This window comes from Theropithecus gelada, chromosome 3 (assembly GCF_003255815.1).
Source record: "Theropithecus gelada isolate Dixy chromosome 3, Tgel_1.0, whole genome shotgun sequence".
Taxonomy (NCBI): domain Eukaryota; kingdom Metazoa; phylum Chordata; class Mammalia; order Primates; family Cercopithecidae; genus Theropithecus; species Theropithecus gelada.
Genome location: NC_037670.1, coordinates 167,243,704 through 167,271,080, shown reverse-complemented (window position 1 = coordinate 167,271,080; position 27,377 = coordinate 167,243,704). Strand labels below are relative to the sequence as shown.

The 27,377-nt window shown below is 45.6% G+C and overlaps 1 protein-coding gene, 2 pseudogenes and 1 gene segment (V, D, J or C); all 4 read right to left on the bottom strand.

Annotated features, from left to right (window-relative positions):
- LOC112620203 overlaps positions 1-26,501 on the bottom strand; it is a 119,099-nt gene extending 92,598 nt beyond the window's left edge. The window contains 2 exon segments of the V gene segment in view: positions 25,740-26,032; positions 26,320-26,501. Coding sequence covers positions 25,740-26,032; positions 26,320-26,353 — 327 coding nt within the window.
- The window catches only part of LOC112620195 (immunoglobulin delta heavy chain-like), a 233,042-nt gene that overhangs the window by 96,878 nt on the left and 108,787 nt on the right, over positions 1-27,377 (bottom strand). The gene's annotated exons all lie outside the window — the stretch shown is intronic.
- LOC112620207 lies at positions 1,735-5,257 on the bottom strand (annotated as a pseudogene).
- LOC112620204 lies at positions 12,238-15,815 on the bottom strand (annotated as a pseudogene). The gene is made up of 6 exons (XR_003118488.1): positions 15,776-15,815; positions 14,586-14,751; positions 14,199-14,240; positions 13,282-13,538; positions 12,744-12,880; positions 12,238-12,446 (listed from the first exon to the last, which is right to left on the bottom strand). The product of XR_003118488.1 is annotated as a putative trypsin-6 (transcript).

Here is a 27,377-nt window from a genome sequence, read left to right as displayed (position 1 = left end):
TTGTTCTCCCCTTGACTCTTGAGTGATGATTATATTCAGACAAGGCATTGACATTATGGTAAGAAAGGGAAAAAGTGTATCTGTCTTGTCTGTCTATCTATCTACTGGATATATATCTCCTAAAGCAGACAAACCCAAGGCTGTACAGTGAACTAGGGTCTGGCTGTGGACTCCAGAAAAACAAAATTCATGTTGAACAAAGTGATGTTTCTATGCAATGACTTTCTGGGGGACCTGTGTGTATCTGTCCATTGTGTGTAAGCCCTGAGCCCCGTTTTCCTCTGAAGATAGTGAGTGGTAGCAGTCTCCTCACAAGATTCACACATCTGGATCCCAGATGGCCCTCTCAAGGTAATGGATCTTACACATTTACGGTTTACCAACAAGTGTCTGATGCTTACTTGGGTGTATTCCACAGCATGTGGACTGCGGTCCCCTGTGTTTTCCAGGAATGCTGTGCTCCATGTAGAGGTTTTACTCTACTCATCACTGCAATTTGTATGCTGCACTGTGGACACTTGGAGGCCTGTGCTGTGTTCCCTGTGACTGGAAATGTGCTCTGAACTTGTCTGTCTCCATTGGCTGCTCCTGGCCCTTGGTACCAGCTCCCAGGGGTGTCCACAACCACTTGGGACAGAAGGTGAAGGAGGAATTTCAAAGAGAAGCTTGCTTGGATCTTCGGTGCCAAGCTTGGATGAGTTGTGGCCCTAACATAGGCCCTCTCAGATTTGCCAGGAGGAGGCTTTGGCAGCTGCCACAGGTGCCATGGGGCCTGCCTCCATCTGCTGCCTCCAGTGGTGCAAGCCTGCCAACGTGTGGCCAGAGTGGCTGGATGGTGTCACAGTCCTCAGATGTCCTTCCTTCCACCACTTTTAAAGAGTCCCAAATAACTCACTTGAAGTGTCTCAAAGGAAAGCAAGTTTTATGAAAATGAATCCTTCCTCAGTTAATTGATCAAATGGGTAAATCCTGACTCTCTCTAGTTTCTTTCCCTGGTCGGAGTGGGGAGCTGGTGGTAGCTGTGGGATTCACTGTGGTGTCCTATCCCAGAGGCAAAGAAGATAAAAATGCAGCGTGCAGAGCTGGGCTTGATTCCCAAGTTGCAGTCTGGCTCCCGCTATGGGAGGCGGGACATCTCTCTAGCTGCTCACAGAGAGAGAAGTAGGGAATTGAGGAAGAATTAGGGGCCAGGGAGATTTACTTGAGTCTGATTTTCCAGGTGAATGAGAAGGTAGGGCTTAGTCCAGGGCTTGGTGCCAATGCATTCCTGGGAGAGGCATGTCATCACCAACAGCATTGGTCATTATTGTTGTATGTTAGCAATAAGATTCAGCTGGTCAGATTTTTTGGGCTGCCTCGAAGATGCTGACACATTTTCTGTGCTGTGATTGTTCTGAAGGCAGAGTAGCTCTAACCACTGTGAGAACCCAAATAAAAATCAATACCCCCCATCCAAGAGCACCTTTCTGAAACTCACGTTTCTGTAGAAAACACTGCCCCCCTTTCTCCCAAGCTTATTAGTTTTGGATTCCATCTCCTTGTATGTGCTAATCTGGTGTACCATGGAACACATTCAGGGAGCTGGGGGCTCTGTTTACCTTTAAGCGGGAAAGTCGTGTCTGACCTGAAATTGGAGGATGCTTTCCAGTGTGAAGGAGTGTGAGGGAGCAGGCACAGACACAATGAGAACAAGGTCACTTTATTGGTATAGAGACTGCAGAGGGATTGGGGGCTTTAGCTGTTGGCAGCTTTGGTTTCCTTAATCCAGGCCAAATAGTTGTAGACCTTGGTGTAGACTCCTGGCTTGTTTTTCTCGGCACAGCCATCACCCCAGGAGACAATGCCTTGGAGCTCTCCGTCGCAGACCGCAGGACCACCAGAGTCCCCCTGGGCGGAAGAAAGGATAAGTTGTATGGACAGATGGAGGAGGAATATAGCTATATTTACTCTGAACCCTAAAGACCGCTTTCCAGCCAGCTCTGTGGCTCCATGTCCTTCTCACGGTGGCCCATTCTCTGTTCTTCCTAAGCAGACAGCATGCAGCCCAAGGGAGCCTTCCTCACTTCTCCATGGGGGAACTTCAGGGAGCCTCCTCATCCCCACCACCTTGAGAGTTGAAATCTTTTTCCCGGGTGGGGCCTGGGTATCAGTGGGAGCCTCTGCATGGGAAGGGTTGTTCAAATCACCTGGCAGGAATCCTTGCCTCCCTCAAGGAAGCCTATACAGAACATGTTGCTGGTAATCCTTCCAGGGTAGCAGGCTTCACACTCAGCCTGGGTCAGCACAGGAGCTTCCAGGCACTGCAGCTCATCTGGGTAGTCAGCTGTGAGAATCAGGAAGAGAACAAAGAAAGTCGAAATGTGGGTCAGGCCAGAGAAGGAGACAATAATCTAGGATGGAACATTGAAGAAGAACACTGCTCCTGGAGAGGACTCCAAAACATAAGTCCTGGCAAGGGGCTCTGGCTTTTCAATCCCAGAATGATCATTGTTGAACCCCTTCCAACATGTAATCACAGCACGTTCTCCATTTGTCCTGTCTCTCGATTTTAGGAGCCAAGTCCTTGAGACTTTGCATCCTCTGGTGCCCAGTACAGAACCTGTGTGTAATGGCCACTAGAAATGTGTCTTAAGCCCGGAGGCAAGTGGATTTAAGTTAAGGGGCATGGTTCGTTCTGGAAATTGTGAGGATGGAGGGAAGTAGAAGGACAAAGGGAGCCACGCACCACCATAGCTCAAAGTGTTGCCCCAACCAGAGATGAGGCACTCAGTGCAGGGAACTGGAGGGTGGGTGGGCAGAGGGATGATGGACACGTGGTCATTGATGACGGCAGGTGAGGAGAGCTTGATCAGCATGATGTCATTGTCCAGAGTTGTTGGGTTGTATTCGGGGTGGCAGATGATCTTGTCTGCGCTGATGAACTGCTCAGTCCCCTCAAGGACATTGATGTTGTGCTCTCCCAGTATCACCTGGATGCGGCTGATGGGCATGGCAGGCATGGTGAAGATCCTCTCTCACAGCTGGGTTACCCATCCCACTTTCCCCAGGGTTCTCAAGCTCTCTGCTCATGGACAGCTCTGGAGTCATAGGGTGGGGTGTGTGGCCATATCGCAGGGACAGAAGAGGGATGTGGGTCAGTGCAGGTGTGAGACCCAGGATCTTTCTGCTTCAGAGGTTGGTGTTAGTGGGGTGGGGCAGAGTCAAAGGGATCCCAGTGGAGGCTGCTTCTCAGTCCACCTTCACAGCCTCTTTCCCAGAATCTCCACAGTCACTAGCACTGTGGGCACAAGGAGATCCTTGAAGATTTCCCAGTATCCTCCATCCCAGGCCTTTGTTAACTGTGCATAGTGCCTGTTCCTCCCTCCTTTCTTGGCCTGGTGAGCACCATACTTCTGTGTAATCTAATCCAAAGGTAGCCATAGTATTAGAATCTCCTGGGAACTTGTTAGAAACGTAAATTCTTGGTCCTACCCCTGTCTATTGATCAGAACCTTGGGTATGGGACCCAGTGATTTGTGCCTTAACGAGCCTATAGGTTTTTCTGATGCATACTCAGGTTTGAGAGTTCCTGGTATAGGCAGGAGTTCTGAGTTCTGTCTACACACTCTACAGTTACCAGAGGTAGAGTGTGAAATGCTTACTGATATTCACACCCTCTTCCTGAAAATTTTGAGTTCATTGCCCTGGGATAGGACACAGGCATCAGTATTTTTAAAAACCCTTTCTTAGGTGGCTTTAATGTGTAGCTAACCAGCAAAAGTACTTGCCTGCTTTTCTCACTAGCTCAGTCCACTCCAAGATCATCCCTGCCTGGTTTTATGACCACAACCCTTGCTGTTTCATGGATTTGCCTGGGTGTGGGAGGTTCTTGTCTTGTGTTCACTCTCTGCTCTGGAGAGTCAGCTGCTGCCAACAAGTTTTCTTGTCCACCATCTCTCCCCTCCATCTTACCAAACCTCAGTACTTCCCTGGGCTGAAGCCAAGCTCTCCCAGGCAGACTGGGTTGGATTTTTGCATTCAGGGGCCCCACACTTACGGCTTGTAGCAGTGACAGGCTGAAATTACCCATTATTCACAGATGAGGGCGCCACCACAGAAGTGGTAGCCAGAATACAGGGACACCTGGTAGGGGACAGAATTCTCCTTACAGGTGTAGCCCCCAACAATCTTGTCATCATCGTCAATGGGGACAGCAACTGGAGTGGAGACGGGAAGGGAGAAGGCAAGTCAGTAGCATGTTGGGGGTGGTGCTCCCAGCCTGCAGTTGCTTCCTGCGAATTAGAAATCTTTAAGAAGCACAGTGAGGCTACGCAAGGGAGGGAGCACTGCCACCCCGGTGAGCATCACTGGATGTGGTTCCCAAGTCTCTGTGTCTGCAGGGCACATAGCTAGGTATCCAGTGGGGGCTCAGATCTCTCCTGGGGTCACCAGGCTGAGGATGCAAGGAATGTCCTCACAATGCTTCCAGTGGGATAGGAGTTGGGATGGGGTTGTCTCACCCACTGAATGCTTCTCTCTTTCATTCACCACCTGCGTACTCCACCTGGCTGTTTAAGCCCTGGATGGTCAGGATACTTTGGCCAAGCTAAGAAAACTCCCTGGCTGTGTAGACCTGGCCATGACCAGCTTCCCCCTCAGCTCAGATCTGTGTAGTGAAGGCAGAGTTGAGGGCAGCCCCAGGCTCACTTCAGCAGAACAAAGGTAGATGTTATTATTGTCCAAAAGAACAGCAATTCTAAACCTTGGCTGCATGTCTAGAAATGTTAAAAAATCACCTGGGAAGCTTAAAAGCCCAGAACACAGGCTGCACCCCAGACAAATGAAGTTAGAATTTCTAGAGTTGAGTCTCTGGCATGAGTAATTTTTCCACCTCCCCAGGTGCATTCAAGGTTAAGAGCAGCTATAGCGGAGGTATTCTGGTGCTGTGGGAGCCAAGCCTGAAGCCCGCTGCTTTATTTCGTGGGCCAGCCTCACCTGGTCTCCCTTCCCAGCATCTCCAACTACAGCTCGGATATGGATGAATTGCAGTGGTGGGAGTGAAATCAGGGAGAAGGTGAAAGAGGTGAGGCTTAAAGAGAGCCCAGGGAGGATGGGAAGCCCAGATGAAGGAAATAGAATATCAGAGCACAGTCAAAAGAGGAGAAGTAGCAAGAATGGCAGGGCATGTGTCTGCCAGGAAAGGGGTGGGTGGGGCCTGAGGCAGGGCATGAAACTCACCAGCAGCTCCCACAAAGGCAAGGATCAGGAGTGGATTCATGGTGGTAGAGTGTCCCTGACTGGTGGTGCAGGACCCATCTTTATACCTCCCGAGGATGGGGAGAGGAGGTGTCTGTGAGGTGAAGGTCACCACTCCTCCCAGGGCAAACAAACCTGCAGCTTTCCCCTTCCCAGGGTCTTGCATCAGCTCGGCTATGTTTGGCCACTCTGTGGGTTTGTGATTCACAGGTGATAAGGAAACTTGCCTTCAGAGAGCAGAGAGGGAGACTGGCTGTTTCCTGCAAGGATGCTGGGATGGGAAAGACAGGGAAAGATAAGACCCGGATCACACAGCTGGGCTTTCATAGGCCGAAGAGATGAGGGTTAGAGGGAGGGAGAATGGCCTGACTGTTTAGGAATCTTTTTAACTATTGTGGATGTATTTAATGTACTTAAGGAAGGGCAAGTGTTGGTAACAAGCTTGGCTTTTCAGTGTCCTGGAGCCCCCATGAGAGGAGCAAAGTCATATCTAAGGCTCGTTCCTGTGAATATGAAGATGCTTCTCTCCAGTCAGCATGTGGCACGGTTAAATCTAAGGCTTTGGGGAATAAGAAATCCAAATTAAGGGGTAAGGAGAAGGGAGACTCAGCATTCCACAGGATTCTGGGCTTCCAGATGGCTCTCCTTCCTACCAAGGCTTAAGGATGGGAAGTGTTTCAAAGGAGGGGGCACAGGTTAGGTAGGAGCTTACTCAGTGCATCTGGAGGATGGAAAACCAATGGCGCACTCCTCCCCTTCTTCAATGTGAAGACATTTGTTTCCCTCATGTGCATCTTATCATAGGTTCTTTTTATGCAGCCTCAAGGATGCCCTGGCAACTGGCACTCAGGGTGATGCAAACTGACCTACTTGCTCAGGGCTGACAGCCTGAACCAGCATGATATGCCCCCGATCAGATGTCAGAGTGTGGACCATGGTAAATCTGGGATACGATCTGATCTGAGATTTTAGCACATGGTAAATGGGTCGCATATTGGGTTCAATAACGAAGATGTGGAGGGGTGGGTCTGGAATTTTCTATTTTAGATGCAGTGAGATTATGCTGTGTTCAGTACAAAGTGAATCTTCCCAGATAATATCCTGATTTGCGCCCTACCAATGCTACTGAAATACAGTTGTGTAATTGACTGAGGCATAACCTGGCCAGAGCAGTGTGGAGATGGAGATGTTGTCTGCGCTCAGGTCTAGTGATGTAAAGAAAGGAGGAGCTTCCTTATGAGGAACTCTGAGTTCAGGCTGGTGATGGGTAGGAGTGAGCAGAGTTCAAGTTTGAATTCTTTGAAAGGTAAAAGAAGCAGCAATGTTCTGAAGATGGTGAACAAAATGAGCAAAGCTCAGAAACTTGGTGGTGAAATTGGACATGGCCAGGGGCTAGAGGGAGAAAGCAAATGGAAACCAGAGGGAATTGGAAAAAATGCCAGAGTGGGGCCCAAGGAGTTGAGAGGACACACAGACTACCTTCTGGCCCAATTCCTGGCATGGCTGCCAAGTCAGCTTCCCCACAGCCAGGAGACCTACTGCTTGGAGACACCCTCACCACCCCGTACCTCCTCTAATCACTGTTGGGCTCAAACCTAACACTGCTGTACTTAGATGGTGTATGCTGCCTGACAGCTTTATACGAGTTTTTATGTAAGCAAGAGTGGTGCATAGCTCTTCATTTATGCTGAGTTTCACAGTTTAACTTCCCACAAACATGCTAATTGTGATTTGTGCAGAACAAAATTATTTCCATTTGTAGAGGAAGACAATAAGATTGAGAAGGATTCTGTCTTGCCCAAGAATACAGATCTTGGCAGAGCTGACCATAAGGCCAACGGAAGCCATGGAGAGCATTGTGAAGTGTGGGAATTGCTGCAGGTGGCATCTAAAAGGAGATTTATTGAGGATCCAAGCAGAGGTCCCCAGAGGACAAACTGTACATCTGATTCCTTCCTGGTGCTTTTTTTCCTGGCAGAAATAGATGATTCAATTCATCTTTCTCCTGACACCTTGTCTCAGAGCCTTACCTTGCCACAGTTCCAGACCCATCCAGGCCATGACCGCCATGTAGATGACACACTTCTCTGCTCACGAATAACTGGCCAAGCCTGAGGTATCCAGGTTTTGGGGCATCGATAATATGGGTTTTTCCTTTGTTGTCCCTAAACATGTTTCATTTTGCCCCCTTGTCATGGGGTCTTTGCAGAACTCCTGCCTTGGAGGATAAGGAGAGACTCTTGCTTTAGCAACTGTAGATACCAGTGTGCACTAAACAGGGAGGTGAACCTTAGTAGAAGGTGGAAAATTTTTTGGAAAAGGGGATTTTTGGATCTGTGCTTGTGGCTCTGACTCTCTGTCTGAAAGGGAACACTCAAGAATATAAGGATTTCTGTATCTAGAGCTTGAAGACTAGCCTTCTCCAGTATTTTGCGCTCTTCCTTAAATGATCACACTATAGTCTGAGGTCAGCTTTGTTCAAAAATGAATGACCTTATAGACAGCAAAGACAGCTATAGGTAGAGACTGTTACTTCATACCGTAGACTCACATGTGTAGGACAGGTTCAGATCCAGCTGCCTGAGCTCAATTTGGAGGACATGCCATTCTTGCTACTGTTCATTCTGAACTACAGTTTTCTTCGTCTACTTCTCTAAGACAGCTTTCTGGCTTGTATTTAGTGCTTAGCCCACCAAACCACTGTCCTTCAATTATGATAACAGTGAATCATTTTTGTGTGCTTACTATATACCTTATAACTTACTATACAGCATGTAACTCATACAAGTTAAGAACGTGTTTTTCATTTTATCATCACAACCACCTATGGGATTGCCCATTTTACAGATGATCAAATAAGCTTTCTGGAGGTGAAGTGATTCTCCCATCTCCCAGAGCAGCAGCTCCCAGCCAGAGCTGACCCTGCCTGCACCTACTATCTTGGCAAAGCAACCAGAGCTGGAAAGAACCACAAGAGAAGCTTTCAATTACTTTTAGCCACTTTGTCCCCCTTTTTTCTCTCCTTCTCTCCTGCCTTTTTTTTCCATCTCCAGGTACAATTCGGGATGTGAATGCCTGTCCCAACACAAAAACACTCGGGATTCATTCCTGATACCCCAATTCATCCTGATTTCCCCCCGCTTTAAAGTCAGATCTCATCTACCTGTTTGGGTCAGAGAGATGTGCATTTTAAAATCTCCAAGGATGCGGGCAGGGACTGTGCCCTCAGATGATTATTGGTGAAGTGGATTTAAGCGTAATTTCAGTTTAATAGAATGTTGATGTGTCTCTGCCTTGGACAGGCAGCCCATTGTGGCCTTGGGTGATGAGGGAAGCCCACAGTGGCCCAGGATTTGTTACCTGTGGCTGCCAGTGTCTGCAGAGCCAGAATTGAGCTAATTCCGTGAAAGGATGGGTGCTGATGGGCAGTTGTATGGTCGGTTGCTATGGGTCTTCTTGATCTCTCAAATTCCAGGAGACAAGATCAACACATGCTTGACGGGCCCCTTCCCAGCAGGCTCTGGTGGCTGCAAACTGGTTCAGGTGTGGAAGATCATACCACTTTACCTTTGATTTTTCTTTGACAAACAACAAAAGACAGATGAAAACAAGCATTCTACCAGTGGGCAGGCAAGAATTCTCTTCGGGAAAACAGAAATTTGTGGCTTTTCCCTGCATTGGCCTTGAAAGAATTTGGCTGGAGAGTGGCTATTATTAAAATGTCAAAAAAAGAAAAAAAATAGAAGATGCTGGTGAGGCTGCAGAGGAAAGGGAAGGCTGGGCAGAGTGTAAATTAGTTCATGGAAAAAGTAATGCAGAAAGCACTTTGGAGATTTCTGAAATAATTTAAAACAGAACTACCATTCCACCCAGCAATTCCTTTACTGGGCATTTACCCAAAGGAAAATAAATGTTCTGCCAAAAAGACACATGCTCTTGCATGTCCGTCACAGCACTATTCACAGTAGCAAAGCCATGGAATCAAGCTAGGTGGCCAGCAGCAGTAGACTGGATGAATGAAATGTGGTACACATACACCGTGGAATACTATGCAGCCATGAAAAGAATGAAATCATGTCCTTTGCAGAAACATGGATGAAGCTGGAGACAATAATCCTAAGTAAATTAACATAGGAACAGAAAACCAAATATCGCATTCTCATGTATAAGTGGGAGCTGAGCATTGGGTACACATGGATATAAATATGGGAACAGTAGACACTGCAACTACTAGAGGGAAGAGAGAAGGAGGGTGGAAAGGGCTGAAAAACTACCTATTGGGTGCTATGCTCACTGCCTGAGTGATGAGATCATTTGTGCCCCAAACCTCAGTATCACACAATATACCCATGTAACGAACCTGCTCATGTAACCGCTGAATCTAAAATAAAACTTGAAATTATATATTTTTTAAATAGAACGTGCTCTAGAAGTGGTAGCTCACACCTGTAATCCCAGCACTTTGGATCACTTGAGGTCAGGAGTTCAAAACCAGACTGGCCAACATGGTGAAACCCTATCTCTACTAACAATACAAAAAAAAAAAAAAAAAAAAAATTAACTGGGAATCGTGGTGCGTCCCTGTAATCCCAGCTATTTGGGAGACTTGAGCCCAGGAGGTGGAGGTTTTAGTGAGCAGAGATCATGCCACGGCACTCCAGCCTGGATGTAGTTGAGCCAGAAGGAGATGTTTTGTGTGAAGGTTGAGGTTGGGGCTCTTCGGAGCATCAGTGTGAAGGAGGCCCTAAGTTATAGTGGTGGACACAGTAGCAGCTTTCTGCCTCTTTGTCCTTTATTCCAGACCCACAAGTGAACAGTACCAGCCTCGATCCCAAGCACACGCTCTGGAGACCTTCACATCTTACAGTTCCATGTGAGCAAATGGACTGGGAAAGCTGTGTGGCCTGAGAAAAGGCAACCCCATGGCCTGGATCTCACACAATATTTTGTCTTGGATTTTGAATAAGCATTTTTTTGCTTGTTCTGTGTTTTTGGTGGTGGTGTTGGTATACTTTACACTGACCGCTCGGAAGAAACGCCACAGTTATCTGTGGTTTTCATGCCCTGTTTCTGCTGCCGACCCTTCTGAGTGAGGTGACTCACTTTTCTGTGTAGAGTCTAAGTGGTCCAGGTAGGAGGTGGAAGCAGCTGTCTGGAAGGCCTTTGGGGTCCTTATGTCTGTCTCTTGGCTTCAGGTATCCAGCTGGGTTTTGAAAGGAATGATCTGAATGGAGACAAAAAACAATGGAAACTAACACTCCCAGCCCAGCCCTGTTTCTATGAAGCGTTTGGCTCTTCCCTTGACTCTTGAGTGGTGATGATATTCAGACTAGACATTGACATTATGGTAAGAACAGGAAAGAATGTATCTGTCTTGTCTGTCTATATAGACATAAATCTACTGGATATATATCTCCAAAAGCAGACAAACCCAAGGCTGTAAGGTCACCTAGGTCTGCGTTTGTACTCCATAAAAACGAAATCCATGTTGAACAAAGTGATGTTTATATGCAGTGACTTTCTGGGTGACCCATGTGTCACAATCTGTCCATGGTGTGTGAGCCCTGAGCACTGTTTTCCTCTGACGATAGTGAGTGGTAACCATCACCTCACATGAACTGCACATCTGGAGCACAGATGGCCCTCTCAAGGTAATTGATCTTACACATTTACTGTTTACCAAACAAGTGTCTGATGCATGCTTGGGTGTACTGCAAAGCAAGTGGACTGAGGTCTCCTGTGTTTGCCACGAATGCTGTGCTCCATGTAGGGGTTTTACTCTACTCATCACTGCAATTTGCACGCTGCTCCGTGGACACTTGGAGGCCTGTGCTGTGTTACCTGTAACAGAAAATGGGCTCTGAACTTGTCTGTCTTCCTTGGCTGCTCCTGGCCCTTGGTGCCAGCTCCCAGGGGTGTCCACAACCACTTGGGACAGAAGATGAGGGTGGAATTTCAAAGAGAAACTTGCTTGGATCTTCAGTGGCAAGCTCGGATGAGCTATGGACCCAACATGGGCCCTCTCAGTATTGCCAGGAGAAGCCTTTGGCAGGTGCCAGATTTGCCACGGGGCCTGCCTCCCTCTGCTGTGTCCAGTGAGTGCAAGCCAGCCAACGTGTGGCCAGAGTGGCTGGATGGTGTCACAGCCCTCAGATCTTTCCTTCTACCTTTTTTAAAGAGTCCCAAATAACTCATTTGAAGTGTCTTAAAGGCGAGCAAGTTTTATGAAAATGAATCCTTTTTCAGTTAATTAATCAAATGGGTGAATCCTGACCCTGTCTAGTTTCTTTCCCTGGTCAGAGTGGGGAGCTGGTATTAGCTGAGGGATTCACTGCAGCATCCTATCCCAAAGTCAAAGAAGATGAAAATGCAGTGTGCAGTGCTGGGCTTGATTCCCAAGTTGCAGTCTGGCTCCCACTATGGTAGGCGGGACATCTCTCTAGCTGCTCACAGAGATGGAACTAGGGAATTCAGGGATAATTAGGGGGCCAGGGAGATTTACTTGAGTCTGATTTTCCAGGTGAATGAGAAGGGAGGGCTTGGTCGAGGGTTTGGTGCCAAAACATTCCTGGGAGAGGCATGTCATCACCAGTAGCATTTGTAATTATTGTTGTATTTTAGCAATAAGATTTAGCTCGTCAAATTTTTTGGGCTGTCTGGAAGATGCTGACACATTTTCTGTGCTGTTATTGTTCTGAAGGCAGAGTAGCTCCAACCACTGTGAGAAGCCCAAATAAAAATCAACCTCTCCACCAAAAGACCACCTTTCCAAACACACGTTTCTCTAGAAAAGAGTACCCCCTTTTCTCCCAAACTTCTTACTATTTTTGGATTCCATGTCCTTGTATGTGCTAATCTAGTGTCATCTCCTTGTATGTGCTAATCTAGTGTACCATGCAACACATTTTGGGAGCTGGGGGCTCTGCTTACCTTTAAGGGGGACACCCCAATCTGACCTGAGATTGGAGTGTGAAGGAGTGTGAGGGAGCAGGCAAAGACACAGACAGTGAGAACAGGGTCACTTTACTGGTATAGAGACTGCAGAGGGACTGGGGGCTTTAGCTGTTGGCAGCTATGGTGTCCTTAATCCAGGCCAAATAGTTGTAGACCTTGGTGTAGACTCCAGGCCTGTTCTTCTGGGTACAGCCATAGCCCCAGGACACAACTCCTTGGAGCTGTCCGTTGTAGACCACAGGTCCACCAGAGTCGCCCTAGGGAGAAGAAGGGACAAGTTGTATGGAGAGATGGAGGAGGAATATAGCTATATTTACTCTGAACCTTAAAAGACCCCTTTCCAGGCAGCTCTGTGGCTCCACGTCCTTCTCACAGTGGCCCATTCTCTGTTCCTAAGCAGACAGCATGCAGCCCAAGGGAGCCTTCCTCACTTCTCCATAGGGACACTGCAGGGAGCCTCCTCAGCCCCGCCACCTTGGGAGTTGAAATCTTTTTCCAAGATGGGGCCTGGGTATCAGTGGGAGCTTCAGAATGGGAAGGGTTGTTCAAATCACCTGGCAGGAATCCTTGCCTCCCTCAAGGAAGCCCACACAGAACATGTTGCTGGTAATCTTTCCAGGGTAGGAGGCTTCACACTCAGCCTGGGTCAGCACAGGAGCGTCCAGGCACTGCAGCTCATCTGGGTAGTCAGCTGTGAGGATCAGGAAGAGATCAAAGAAAGTCGAAATGTGGGTCAGGCTGGAGAAGGAGACAATAATCTAGGATGGAACATTGAAGAGGAACACTGCTCCTGGAGAGGACTCCAAAATGTAAGTCCTGGCAAGGGACTCTGGCTTTTAGTTCCCAGAATGATCATTGTTGAACCCCTCCCAAGATGTGATCACAGCAAGTTCTCCATTTGTGCTGTCTTTTGAATTAGGAGCCAAGTCCTTAGACTTTGCATCTCTCTCATGTTCAGTGCAGAGCCTGTGTATAATGGGCACTGGAAATGTGTCTTAAGCCTGGGGGCGAGAGGATTCAAGTTAAGGGATATGCTTCAATCTGGAAATTGGGAGGATGGAGGGAAGTAGAAAGACAAAGGGTCCCACTCACCGCCAGAGCTCAGAGTGTTGCCCCAGCCAGAGATGAGGCACACAGTGCCAGGAGATGGAGGGGCAGTGGGCAGAGAGATGGTGGACACACGGGCATTGATGACAGCAGGTGTGGAAAGCTTGATCAGCATGATGTCATTGTTATATTTCTTAACCTCGTTGTATTTGGGGTGGCGGATGATCTTGGCTGCATTGATGAATTGCTCAGTTCCCTCCAGGACTTCGATGTTGTGCTCTCCCAGTCTCACCTGGATGCGGCTGATGGGCAGGGCAGGCGTGGTGAAGACCTTCCTCCACTGCTGGGGTACCCATCCCACCTTCCCCAGGGTCCTTAAGCTCCCTGCTCATGGACAGCTCTGGAGGCATGGGGTGGAGTATGTGGTCATATCACATGGGCAGGAGAGGGATTTGGGTCAGTGCAGGTGGGAGACTCCAGGACCTTTCTGCTTCAGAGGTTGTTAGTGGGGTGCGGAAGAGTCAAAGGGATGCACCAGAGGCTGCCCCTCATCCCGCCTTCCCAGCCTCTTTCCCACAATTTCCACAGTCACCAGCACTGTGGGCACAAAGAGCTCCTTGTAGTTTTCCCAGCGTTCTTCACCCGAGGCCTTTGCTAACTGTGCACAGTGTCTGTTCCTCCCTCCCTTCTTGGCCTGGTGAGCACCACCCTTCTGTGTAATCTAATCCAAGGGTAGCCACAGCATTAGCATCTCCTGGGAACTTGTTAGAAATGTAAATTCTTGGTTCTTACCCCCACCTACTGATCAGAACCTTGGGGATGGGACCCAGTGATTTGTGCCTTAACAAGCCTGCAGGTGGTTCTGATGCATACTCAGGTTTGAGAGTTCTTGGTGGAGGCGGCGGTTCTCAGCTATGTCTATAGATTCTATAGTTAACAGAGGTAGAGTGTGAAATAATCACTGATATTCATACCCTCTTCCTGAAAATTTTGAGTTAATTGCCCTGGGATAGGACACAGGCATCAGTATTTTTAAAAAGTCTTTCCTAGGTGGCTTTATTGTGTAGCTAACCAGCAAAAGTACTTGCCTGCTTTTCTCACAAGCTCAGTCCATCCGAGATCATCCCTGCCTGCTTTTATGACCACAACCCTTGCTGTTTCATGGATTTGCCTGGGTGTGAGGGGTTCCTGTCTTGTGTTCACTCTCTGCTCTGGACAGTCAGCTGCTGCCAACAAGTTTTCTTCTCCACCACCTCTCCCCTCCATCTTACCCACCTCAGTACTTCCGTGGGCTAAAGCCAAGCTCGCCCAGGCAACCTGGCTGGGAGCTTTGCAGTCAGGGGCCCCACACTTATGGCTTGTAGCAGTGAGCTGCTGACACCACCCACTCTTCGTTTAGGAGGGAGCCACCACAGAAGTGGTAGCCATAATTCAGGGACACCTGGTAGGGGACAGAATTCTCCTCACAGGTGTAGCCTCCAACGATCTTGTCATCATCGTCAAAGGGGGCATCAACTGGAGTGGAGATGGGAAGGGAGAAGGCAAGTCAGTTGCATGTTAGGGGTGCTGCTACCAGCCTGCAGTTGCTTTCTGCTAATTAGAAATCCTTAAGAAGCACAGTGAGGCTAGGCAAGGGAGGGAGCGCTGGCACCCCTGGTGAGCATCACTGGATGTGGCTCCCAAGTCTCTGTGTCTGCAGGGCGCATAGCTAGGTACCCTGCAGGTGTTCAGATCTCTCCTGGGGTCACCAGGCTGAGGATGCAAGGAATGTCCTCACAATGCTTCCAGTGGGATAGGAGTTGGGATGTGTCTGTCTCACCCACTGAATGCTTCTCTCTTTTATTCACCACCTGTGTACTCCACCTGGCTGTTTAAGCCCTGGATGGTCAGGATACTTTGGCCAAGCTAGGAAAACCGCTGGCTGTGTAGACCTGGCCATGACCAGCTTCCCCCTCAGCTCAGATCTGTGTAGTGAAGGCAGAATTGAGGGATGCCCCAGGCTCATTTTGGCAGAACAAAGGTAGACGTTATTATTGTCCAAAAGAACAGCAATTCTTAACCTTGGCTGTACGCCTAGAAATGTTAAAAATCACCTGGGAAGCTTAAAAGCCCAGAACACAGGCTGCACCCCAGACAAATGAAGTGAGAATTTCTAGAGTTGAGTCTCTGGCATGAGTAATTTTTCCACCTCCCCAGGTGCATTTGAGGTTAACAGCAGCTATAGTGGAGGTATTCTGGTGCTGTGGGAGCCAAGCCTAAAGCCTGCTGCTTTATTTCGTGGGCCTGCCCCACCTGGTCTCCCTTCCCAGCATCTCCAACCACAGCTCGTATATGGATGAATTGTAGTGGTGGGAGTGAAATCAGGGAGAAGGTGAAAGAGGTGAGGCTTAAAGAGAGCTCAGGGAGGATGGGAAGTAAAGATGCCAGATGGAGGAAATAGAATATCAGAGCACAGTCAAAAGAGGAGAGGTGGCAAGAATGGAAGGACATGTGTCTGCCAGGAGGGGTGGTTGGGGCCTGAGGTGGGCATGAAACTCACCAGCCGCTCCCACAAAGGCAAGGATCAGGAGTGGATTCATGGTGGTAGAGTGTGCCTGACTGGTGGTGGAGGACCAGTCTTTATACCTCCCGAGGATTGGGAGAGGAGGTGTCTGTGAGGTGAGGGTCACTGCTCCTCCTAGGACCAACAAACCTGCAGCTTTCCCCTTCCCAGGGTCTTGCATCAGCCCGGCTATGTTTGGCCACTCTGTGGGTTTGTGATTCACAGGTGATAAGGGAACTTGCCTTCTGAGAGCAGAGAGGGAGACCGGCTGTTTCCTGCAAGGATTCTGGGATGGGGAAGACAGGGAAAATCAAGCCCCGGATCACACAGCTGGGATTTCTCAGGCCGAGGAGGTGAGGGTTAGAAGGAGGGAGAATGGCCTGGCTGTTAGGAATCGTTTAAACTATTGGGGATGTATTTAATGTACTTAAGGAAGGGCAAGCGTTGGTAACAAGCTTTGCTTTTCAGTGTCCTGAAGCCCCCATGAGAGGAGCAAAGTCATATCTAAGGCTCGTTCCTGTGAATATGAAGATGCTTCTCTCCAGTCAGCATGTGGCACGGTTAAATCTAAGGCTTTGGGGAATAAGAATTCCAAAACTAAGGGGTAAGGAGAAGGGGGACTCAGCATCCCATAGGATTCTGGGCTTCCAGATGGCTCTCCTTCCTATGAAGGCTTAAGGATGGGAAGTGTTTCAAAGAAGGAAGGGCACAGTTTAGGTAGGAACTTACTCAGTGCCTCTGGAGCATGGAAAATCAATGGTGTACTCCTCCCCTTCTTCAATGTGAAGACATTTGTCTGTCTCATATGTATCCTGTCATAGGTATTTTTTATGCAGCCTCACGGTGCCCTGGCAATTCGCACTCAGGGTGATGCAAACTGACCCACCTGCTCAGGACTGACAACCTGAACCAGAATGACATGCCCCTGATCAGATGTCAGAGTTTGGACCATGGTAAATCTGGGATATGATCTGATCTGAGAATCAGCAGAGGTGGAGATTTTAGCACATGGTAAATGGGTCACATATTGGGTTCAATAACGAAGATGTCGAGGGGTGGGTCTAGAATTTTCTATTTTCGATGCAGTGAGATTATGCTGTGCTCGGTACAAAGTGAATCTTCCCAGAGAATATCCTGATTTGGGCCCTACCAATGCTACTAAGACACAGTTGTGTAATTGACTGAGGCATAACCTGGCCAGAGCAGTGTGGAGATGGAGATGCTGTCTGTACTCAGGTCTAGTGATGTAAAGAAAAGAGGAGCTTGCTTATGAGGGTGCTTTCCCTTCTCAGCAACTCAGAGTTCAGGCTGTTGATGGGCAGGAGTGAGCAGAGTTCAAGTTTGAATTCTTTGAAAGGTAAAAGAAGCAGCAGTGTTCTGAAGACGATGAACAAAATCAGAAAAGCTCAGACACTTGGTGGTGAAATTTGACATGGCCAGGCGCTAGAGGGAGGAAACAAATGGAAACCAGAGGGAATCGGAAAAATTGCCAAAGTGGGGCCCGTGGAGTTGAGAAGACACACAGAGTACCTTCGGGTTCAACTCCTGGCATGGCCACCGATCCAGCTTCCCGACAGCCAGGAGACCCACTGCTCTGAGACACCCTCTTCACCGCGTACCCTGTCTAATCACTGTTGGGCTCAAACCTAACGCTGCTGTACTTAGATGGTGTATGGTGTCTGACAGCTTTACACATTTTTAAGTAAGCAAGAGTGGTGCATAGCTTTTCGTTTATGCTGAGGTTCACAGTTGAACTTCCCACAAACATGCTAATTGTGATTTGTGCAGAACAAAATTATTTCCATTTATAGAGGAAGACAATGAGATTCAAAAGGATTCGGTCTTTCCCAAGAATACAGATCTTGGCAGAGCTGATCATGAGGCCAACGGAAGCCATGGAGAGCGTTGTGAAGTGTGGGAATTGCTGCAGGTGGCATCTAAAAGGAGATTCATTGAGGATCAAGACAAACGGTACATTTGATTCCTTCCTGGTCTTTTCTTCCTGGCAGAAATAGATGATTGAATTCATCTTTCTCCTGGCACTTTGTCTTAGAGCTTTATCTTGCCACAGTTCCAGACCTATCTAGGCCATGACTTCCATGTAGATGACACACTTCTCTGCTCACACATAACTGGCCAAGTCTGAGGTAGCCAGGTTTTGGAGCATTGATAATATGGGTTTTTCCTGTGTTGTCCCTAAACATGTTTCATTTTGTCCCCTTGTCATGGGGTCTTCACAGAACTCCTGCCTTAGAGGATAAGGAGAGACTCTTGCTGTAGCAACTGTAGACGCCAGTGTGCACGAAACAGGGAGGTGAACCTTGGTAGAAGATGGAAAATGTGTTTGGAAAAGGGGATTTTTGGATCAGTGCTTGTGGCTCTGACTCTCTATCTGAAAGGCAACACCCCAGAATATGAGGATTTCTGTATCTAGCGCTTGAAGACTAGACTTCTCCAGTATTTTGCACTCTTTCTTAAATGATCACAGTATAGTCTGAGGTCAGCTTTGTTCAAAAATGAATGACCTTACAGGCAGAGAACATAGCTATAGGTGGAGACTGTTACCTCATACCGTAGACTCACATGTATAGGACAGGTTCAGATTCAGCTGCCTGAGCTCAATTTGAAGGACATGCCATTCTTGCTACTGTTCATTCTGAGCTACAGTTTTCTTTGTCTGCTTCTCTAAGACATCTTTCTGGCTTGTATTTAGTACTTAGCACACCAAACCACTGTCCTTCAATTATGATAACAGTGAATCATTTTTGTGAGCTTACTATATAGCATGTAACTTACTATACAGCATGTAACTCATACAAGTTAAGAATGTGTTTTTCATTTTATCATCACAACCAACTATGGGATTCCCCATTTTACAGGTGATCAAATGAGCTTTCTGGAGGTGACGTGACTCCCCCATCTCCCAGAGCAGCCTCTCCCAGCCAGAGCTGACCCTGCCTTCACCTAAGATCTTGTCAAAGCAGCCAGAGCTGGAAAGAACCAAAAGAGAAGCTTTCAATGACTTTTAGCCACTTTGTCCCCCTTTTTTTCTCTCCTCCTCTCCTGCATTTTTCTCCATCTCCAGGTACAGTTCGGGATGTGGATGCCTGTCCCCACACAAAAACACTTGGGATTCTTTCCTGATACCCCAATTCATCCCGATTTTCCCCCATTTAAAGTCAGATCTCACCTACCTGTTTGGTCAGAGAGATGTGTTTTAAAATCTCCAAGGAAGGAGGCAGGGACTGTGCCCTCAGAGGATTATTGGTGAAGGGAATTTATGCTTAATTTCAGTTTAAGAAAATGTTGCTGTGTCTCTGCCTAGGACAGGCAGCCCATTGTGGCCCTGGGTGATGAGGGAAGCCCACAGAGGCCCAGGATTTGTCACCTGTGGCTGCCAGTGTCTGCAGAGCCAGAATTGAGCTAATCCCAAGAAAGGATGGGCGCTGATGGGCAGGTGTATGGTCGGTTGCTATGGGGCTTGTTGATCTCTCAAATTCCAGGTGACAAGATCACTGCATGCTTGAGGGGCCCCTTCCCAACAGGCTCTGGTGGCTATAAACTGGTTCAGGTGTGGAAGATGATACCACTTTACCTTTGGTTTTTCTTTGAAAAACAAGAAAGACAGATGAAAACAAGCATTCTGCCAGTGGGCAGGCAAGAATTCTCTTGTGGAAAATGGATGTTCATGGCTCTTCCCTGCATTGGCCTTGAAAGAACTTGGCTGGAGAGTGGCTATTATTAAAATGTCAAAAAAAAAAAAATAGAAGATGCTGTTGAGGTTGCAGAGAAAAGGGAACGCTTATATACTGTTGGCCTGAGTGTGAATTACCTCATGGAAAAAGTAATGCAGAAAGCACTTTGGAGATTTCTGAAATAACTTAAAAGAGATCTACCTTTCCACCCAGCAATTGTTTTAATTCCAATTATTTCCAAAGAAAAATAATTGTTCTGCCAAAAACAAGTAAGTTACCACGTAACTTACTATACGGCATGTAACTCATATAAGAATGGCTTTTTCATTTTATCATCACAACCACCTATGGGATTGCCCATTTTACAGAGCTCCAATGGGCTTTCTGAAGGTGAAGTGACTTGCTCAAGGTCACACAGCCAGTAGGTTGTAAAGATGGGATGTAAGTATGTTGATCTGACTCTAGGGCCTCCACTTCTGCCATACGGCATTCTGCTTTGCCTCTTCCAAACTGATCCTTGGTGCAGCCTCACTGAGGTGGCAGGCAGCGGATATCGTTATCTCCTTTTTAGAGAGGAACAATCTAAAGCTCAGAGGTGAAGTGACTTCTCCAGGGTCACTTGTCTAAGGAAAGCAGAAATCATACTAGAACCTTCCCTATTCAGACGAAGTTTGTTCCCCTTCATGTTGCTACAGAGTTGAGTTTTTCAGACCTTCTAGTAGTCTGAAAAGTGTCAGATTCCAAATTCTTTTTTTTTTTTTTAACACTTTCTACTCCAAATCCCACCATATCTTTCTTCTAAGCTCTAACTCAACTCCTCCTTGGGTTCCAGTATCCTTTATCATTCTCCAACCAGATTGTCAGATTTTAGGCTGTCTTCCCCCTAAACTCCCAGCTCCTCTCCTCATCCATTATTATTTTTTTTTTCTAAGCTACTGATCTACCCCATGGCACAATTTCTCTTTATCCAATATGGAATTGTTTTCATTACTATCTCAACCCAGGAATCACTGAATCTGGAGAGTGAAGGGAGTCCTCTGTGTGATCCAAAAAATCTGACTTGTAAGATGGAGTCGATGGCCATGGAAAACATGCAGGTTTTATGCCCGGAGGGAAGTTTATAGTTCTGTTTATTCTTCAGGCATCCATGTATGGGTAAATGGGGAAGCCTCTAGCACTTCAGACTAAACCTAAATTATTTTAAGGATAGATTGATTGCTATAATATAATGGTGAGTCTTTCTGTTCACATTTCAGCCACTCCTTGACCACTCTCTTGTTTGGCCTATTAGAGCTGCTTAAGTGAGTCCAGTCTGCCTTAGACAGGAAGCAGAAGAAAGCCAGGACAGAGTGTGGGAGAAACACCCATGTAGGTTCTTATTATTATAACATCTAGGATCTGTTTCATGATACTCAGAGTTTAATATGTGATGTATGTATGTATTTTTCTAAATTATACTAGCTCTAGATTGAGGCTCACAAGATAGGTTTGGTGATAAATCCAGTCAACTGGGTTCCTTTTACTCGTTTATCTTATAAAATTCTAGACTGTGTCATCCATTTGGAAGGCAGCCAACGGGTCAGCCATTTCCTCAAGATTGTCTTGGCCAGGAGGGCCTTCAAAAGGCTCCCAAGGCTCAGAACTGAGTGCTTCATCCACACAGGCACCAACACAATTCCAGTTGAGAACCTTCCACCCTAGGGCCACTGTGTTTGAGCAGGTTCTGCACTTTGCCCCTCTGTAGAACCCGTATCTTCTGTTCCATTTCCCAGTCTTGGGTAAGGCAGCAGAAGGCGGTTGGCACATGGTATGTGTACCTTTCTATTCAAATACAAAGCTTGTTATCTGTAGTCCTCCTGCAGTTCTGTAAAACACTGGAGCTTATTCCTCCTATCTAGCTGTAATTTTGTGTCCTTTAATCTTTTCATATCCTCCTCCCAACTAAAACATAAATTTAAAACAAGAATAAAAAATATAAAGTTTGAAGTGCTTATTCCTTTCCTGTTAGAATAATCTAGTTAATTTTCTTATGGGCTTATATTATCTAAACTCAAATGCCTTTGTAGAGTTTTCCTCCAGGGAAATCCACTACAGCTGTATAAATTTTCCTCTTATGTTTGAAATCATATTTATGTACTCACAAATATTTATTGAATTCCTGAAGTGATATTCCAAGAGTTCTTCTATGCTATTTGGAAGCAGCAATGAAGAAGACAGAAAAGGTTCTTGTTTTCATTGCATTCATGTATACATGTGCATGCATTTATGCACATGTGAGGAGGTATAGAAATGGGATGCACATACATTGCTTTCAGTACATGATGAGTACATATTACTAAAATAGGATAAAGTGATAATATAATATGGGATGACTGCTGAAGTGCTGTTATGTAGAGTGGTCAGGAAGGGTCTCTTTGGGGAGGTAGCATTTAAGTTAACACCTGAATAAAAAGGAACCAGCCATCTGCAAGTAGAGTTAGGAGGGCTTTCATGATTTCCTTCTGAGTCTGTAACAGAAATAATTCAACACACACAACTGATTGCTATTTAAAATTAAATAACCATGTCATCTAGCCTATGGATATATACCTTGTCATGGGTTTTGATTGTATGAAGGATGGTCATCAGTATATTGAATTATTCTTATTAAAGTTAATGTAAAATATTTTTGACATGAAATGATATTCATGAAATATTGTTGGGTTAAGGGAATAAATTCTAAAACTACATATTTTATGATCTAATTTTATTAAACTGAGTGATTCTGACTTTTTAATTTTGATAATATGCATATTTCATAATACCACAAATTTTTTTATTTAGTTAAAATAGCTAAAAGAGAAACAATTGTAATAATAAAATTTTCTGAGAGAGGGTCCTACTTATTCTTGAGGAAGGAATTGCTAGTGGTAAAATATGTTTTTATAGTGAGAAATACGTTTAGATAGCAACTACACTAATTGCATATTTTGTCTCTGTGTGCTTTTTACACAGATAATTGCATCACTTTCTTATTAAAAACTTACATTTAAAAACTCGCTATTATCCTTATTGTCTGTGGAGAAATTAAGGCATGGAGAAATTGTGTAACTTGTTAAGGTTACACCTAGTGTTAAAGCAGAAGAACCAAGTTTTAAACTTAGGTCTGTCACTTGAGAAAGTTCAAGTTCCTAACCACAGTGCTTTACTGCTTTTAAAGAGGCAATTTTGTAATATAGGAAGGTGCTTCATAATCCAAGACTTCACTGTAGGTAAATTTGTCAACTTCCTATGGTAATGGGAGCATGGGGCAGGAAGGTAAGCTAGCATTGAACGCATGAGATAAAATTGGTATACATGTGCATTCCTGTGACCTGGAGAATTAGTACATGTGGAAACTGGAGAAGGCCCATGGGACCTTACATGGACCAGAAACTAGATAGGAATCACTCCTTTATAAAGTGAGGTACACAAAGAGATACACAGTTAGTGAAAGGATGAGCTAGAAAACTAATCCTAGAAGCAGTTAACAAAGAATATTATTTATCTTGGTCTTGGCTTTGGGTGAAGGATTTTTAAAAATTTCCTCTGAGTATTCATGGTCGCTGACCAGTCAGCCCATTGGAGTTTGAGATAGACGTTCTATGACCAAGAAGATATATACTGAGAATTAGAAAATAAAATGATATTAGGTCTGTAGCACTCCAATTTCTTGACAGGGGCAAGCATGAATATTTCCTAGAAAACCCACGTTTACTCCAGTATTTAAAGAATTCTGAAAGATGAATTCACATCAAATTACATAGTGCACAAGGAAATAGGCCACCCTGAGTGACAGTCAGCAGACTACTGAAAACAAGATGCAAAAAGGCATCAAATGCTGGCATTGCCAGATAAGAATTCCCAGTAGATGCTTAATATACTTATAAAAAGAAAATAATTTTAAAATACACAAGGAACAAGATGCATTCAGAAATGACAACTCATATTTGTAAATGACCCAAGTGGAGTTTCTAGAAATAAAAAATATAATTTAGATGAACAAAGTCAGTTGAAATGTTAAATTAGAGGCTTACTGGAGCTGAGGTGTGAATTAGTAAACTAAACAGTAATTTTAAAGAAATTACCCAGATTGTAGCATAGAGAAGCAAAAAGAAGAAAAATATGACTGAATAGGTAAGAAGACTAGATGATAGTATGAAAGAAAATTGAATATAAGATATAGCTATACTTCTGGCCATCTCTTCTTCAATAAAATGTGGACAACAATCAGGTATACCGATTTAAGTTTTGGCCCCAAGAGGATTTCCCTTCACCACTACCTTTCAGAACCATACTTGGTTAGACTGTAATGATCCTTCAAGAATAATGTGAAGACTCATCTGAAAAAATGATCTCATGTTTCTCAACTGGAAATATGAAATTTCTATGAAACTTGGGTGTGGTTTGAAGGTGAGAGGAGAAAAGCATGAGTGGGTACCATGACACTCTGAGATGTGCTCTCGAAATTGAATTGTACCTTCTTCCAGCTGTGTTTAAGCATGGTCTTGATTATATATTTTCCATTTAATAACAGAGAGAATGCTCTGGGCACAGCCAACGTTACAGTTTTGCAGATCAGATAATACCTTGTTCTGAATGCCATTATGAGGCATCCTTTACAGAGCCAGGAGCAACGTTTCAAAAGAAAAGGGGATCATTGGCCAGTAAGAGTATAGCTTTACACCAAAGCTCTGCACCTGTCTTCAGGGCAATTCTCCAGGTGGCCTTGGACCAACTCAGTACCTCCCCATTTCTTGCTTGTAGTTCTCAAGAATAACTGTACAATGTGCTGGTAATGTAACATCCTGAGATAAGGAGGAACTGGCTAGAACAGCCAGGGCTCTGTTCCAGTCCCTTCTAGACGTAGGATGTCCTTCAATGTTTTGCCAAGCATGTCAAGTTGCTTAGGATATAACACCCAGGGTGGCTGCTCTCTGAGGTCCCTCAGTGGCAGAGCAAGTAGGGAAGGCACAGACAAGATTTCATCCACCATCGGCAGCTTTCCTGAGCCTGGTGGAACTGGCTTTCCCTGAATCTTAGGCCTCTGTTTTCCCTTGCTGCCTATATGTAATAAACACTCTTCATGTAATTTGTGTGTGTGAGCATTCTTTCTCTCTGGGATCTGGAAAGCAACAAAAGGATAGCCCAAGATGCAATGGTCTGAAGTGCAAATCAGGGCACAGCCAACCTATTCTACACTGCCTTGTGATTCTTTTTTTTTTTTTTTTTTTTTTTAATATACTTTAAGTTCTAGGGTACATGTGCATAACGTGCAGATTTGTTACATATGTATACTTGTGCCATGTTGGTGTGCTGCACCTTATTGGAGAATGTCAGGATCTCCTTAGAGCATCCGTATCTATCATGGGATCTTCAAGAACAACTGGGTCTGCTTAGTCTATGGCCCAAGCAGCAGGAAGCTTTCATCATGGGCTTGTTCTGCCACAGAACCCTCTCTTACAATGGCCCCAGCTTTACAGATTACATAGTAAATGGAATAGAGAAGCACAATCAAATGCAGTATATCCAAAGTTTAATTCAAAGTCCAAAGACTTAGCATTGCACCTCTTTCTCTGTGGTAGATGATCTAAGGTGCAGCAGCTTACTTCTCACATTAGAGGAGATATTTTGATATGCCCCAAACCTCTGGACTACTACAAAACTCACCATTATAGAAGGTTCCTGAACTTTGCAGATTTTATATTGGCCTGGGATACATGTGTCATATTGTCATATTGAGGCACCTAGAGGGCTTTATAATTCCTATTCACTGAGAACAACCAGATGTCATTAATGTAATGTACCAGCTTTGTTTCAAGATGACTAAAGTTCTACCAAAATATATTATGATAGAAAACCAGCTAAAAAGAGCCTTGAGATAAAACAGTTAAAGGCTATTACTGACCCTGCCACTTGAAGGAAACTGTATCTGATTGTTTTTATTGGGTATTTCTGAGCACCCTTCTAGAAGAAATTTTACCCTCAGCTTTCCAGGAGCCACCCTTCCTGTCTGTGGATAGAACACTCCAGCTAGTCCTACAGATGCTCTCCTCATCCCCAGTCTATCCATTCATACCCATGCCCACCCACAAGCACAGAAACAGCTGTGTCTGCTCAAGAGCTGTGGTTTCCTCCTCCTGTCCCACCTTGGCAGGGCCCTCAGGCTCATGTAAGAGGAACTGGGTAGGAGAGAGTTGAGGTTCTTGCTCAGATCTTTGATCTGTGCCCAGCACTGTGTCTTCAACGCTGCAGAGGTATATGCTGCTGTCTTCAGGGCTCGTGTTGCTCACAGTCAGAGTTGAGAATGTTAGGTTTGGGCGACTGATGGGAAACTTGTCAATGACAAATCCACTCTCATATGTGGCCTCAGAGCCCTGATTTGCAGTTGCAATCAGTGTCATGCTCTGTCCAGGTTGCTGACGGTACCAGAACATCCTGGTGACTTGGCTATCGACTTGACACTGGATCGTCACGGAGGTTCCACGTTGACAGACATCCCTGCTTGGCTTTTGAGAGACGACAGCACTGAACACAGAGCCTAGTTGCAGAGAGATATTCATGAGGACTGACAAGCTTGGAGTCAGATGTCTCGCCAGGCAGGAAGGTCTCTGCTTTATCACTCCAATGCCACCTCAGCTCCCAAAGGACCCCAGGGCACTGCCTCCTTTTTATTGTGCCAACAATTACTCTGTTATGGTCCTTTAATCTAACATATACCCTTCATCTTCTGTCTGGTGGCTTCAGACTCTCTGAAGAGAAAGTCTTTCCACCTCTCCACCCAGCATTAACATTAACCCCAGACTCCTCACAAGCCAAGGCTCATACCTCGTCCCAGGAGAAGGAGCAGGAGACCCAGCATCTTCAAGTGATGGCCTCTCCCCTGAGAAAAGGCACTAAGAAGTGAAACTCAAGTTCATCTTTGCTTACTACAGCGTAGCTCCTTCCTGCTCTGTTTCCCTCCTCTAACAGGTGGTTGATTTTCTGCAAGATATGCAAAAATCAGTCTTCCCCCTGGTGGAACTGTGTGGCTCTTCACTCAGGATGAGTCTTCATGCCCAAGCCTCGCAGCATGCACCGGCAACTCACCACCGTTCTCCCACCACTTTACCATCTGTCATTACTGAACACCAGTCTGTGCTACTGTCTGGGTGTAGAGCAAACAGTGGGGTGCAGAATTGACTTCAAAGAACTAAAGGTAATATGTTAGAATATAAGGGAACCTCTTAACAGTATTTCAGCTGTCTGCTGGGTCTTCATGGTTATCTCAAACTGAACTCATTCCTGCCCCAGCACATACACACACCAATAAATGGGCTCTTATTCCTCAGTTCCCCTCTCCCAACAAATGGCATCCCTGCTCTTCTTGCACATTAGGCTCAAGAATTCCATAAGCCTCTCTTTTTCTTCACCTACCTTATTTGCCAATTCACAAATTAAATGCGTTGTCTCTTATATCTCTTCGCTTGTTTCAGTTATCACAGTCATAACTATTTTTTTGTCTTTGCTTAATTCCTGGATACTTGTAATATAGTTTCTTCTATTCTAATTCAACTCAGTCTAGGCCACGAAACAGATCATGCATGTGTAAAACTTGACCACAATGCTATGATCTTTTTCCATTATCAAGCTGATTTCTCATATCATGTAATTGCTTAAAATAGTTCACTTTTGCATAGAAGTACATCTAAGTTTTTGAGCACTTACTCTGCTTTTCATACATTTATTTAAGTCTATTTTTTGGTTTGGCTATTTATTATTGTCACACTATTTTTACAGATTAGGAAATTTTAGAGGTAAGACCTAGAGACCTTAAATAACCTATCCAAGTTCATATAATCCAAGAGTAAGTAACAGAGTCAGGACTCAAATCAATGCCTATGTGA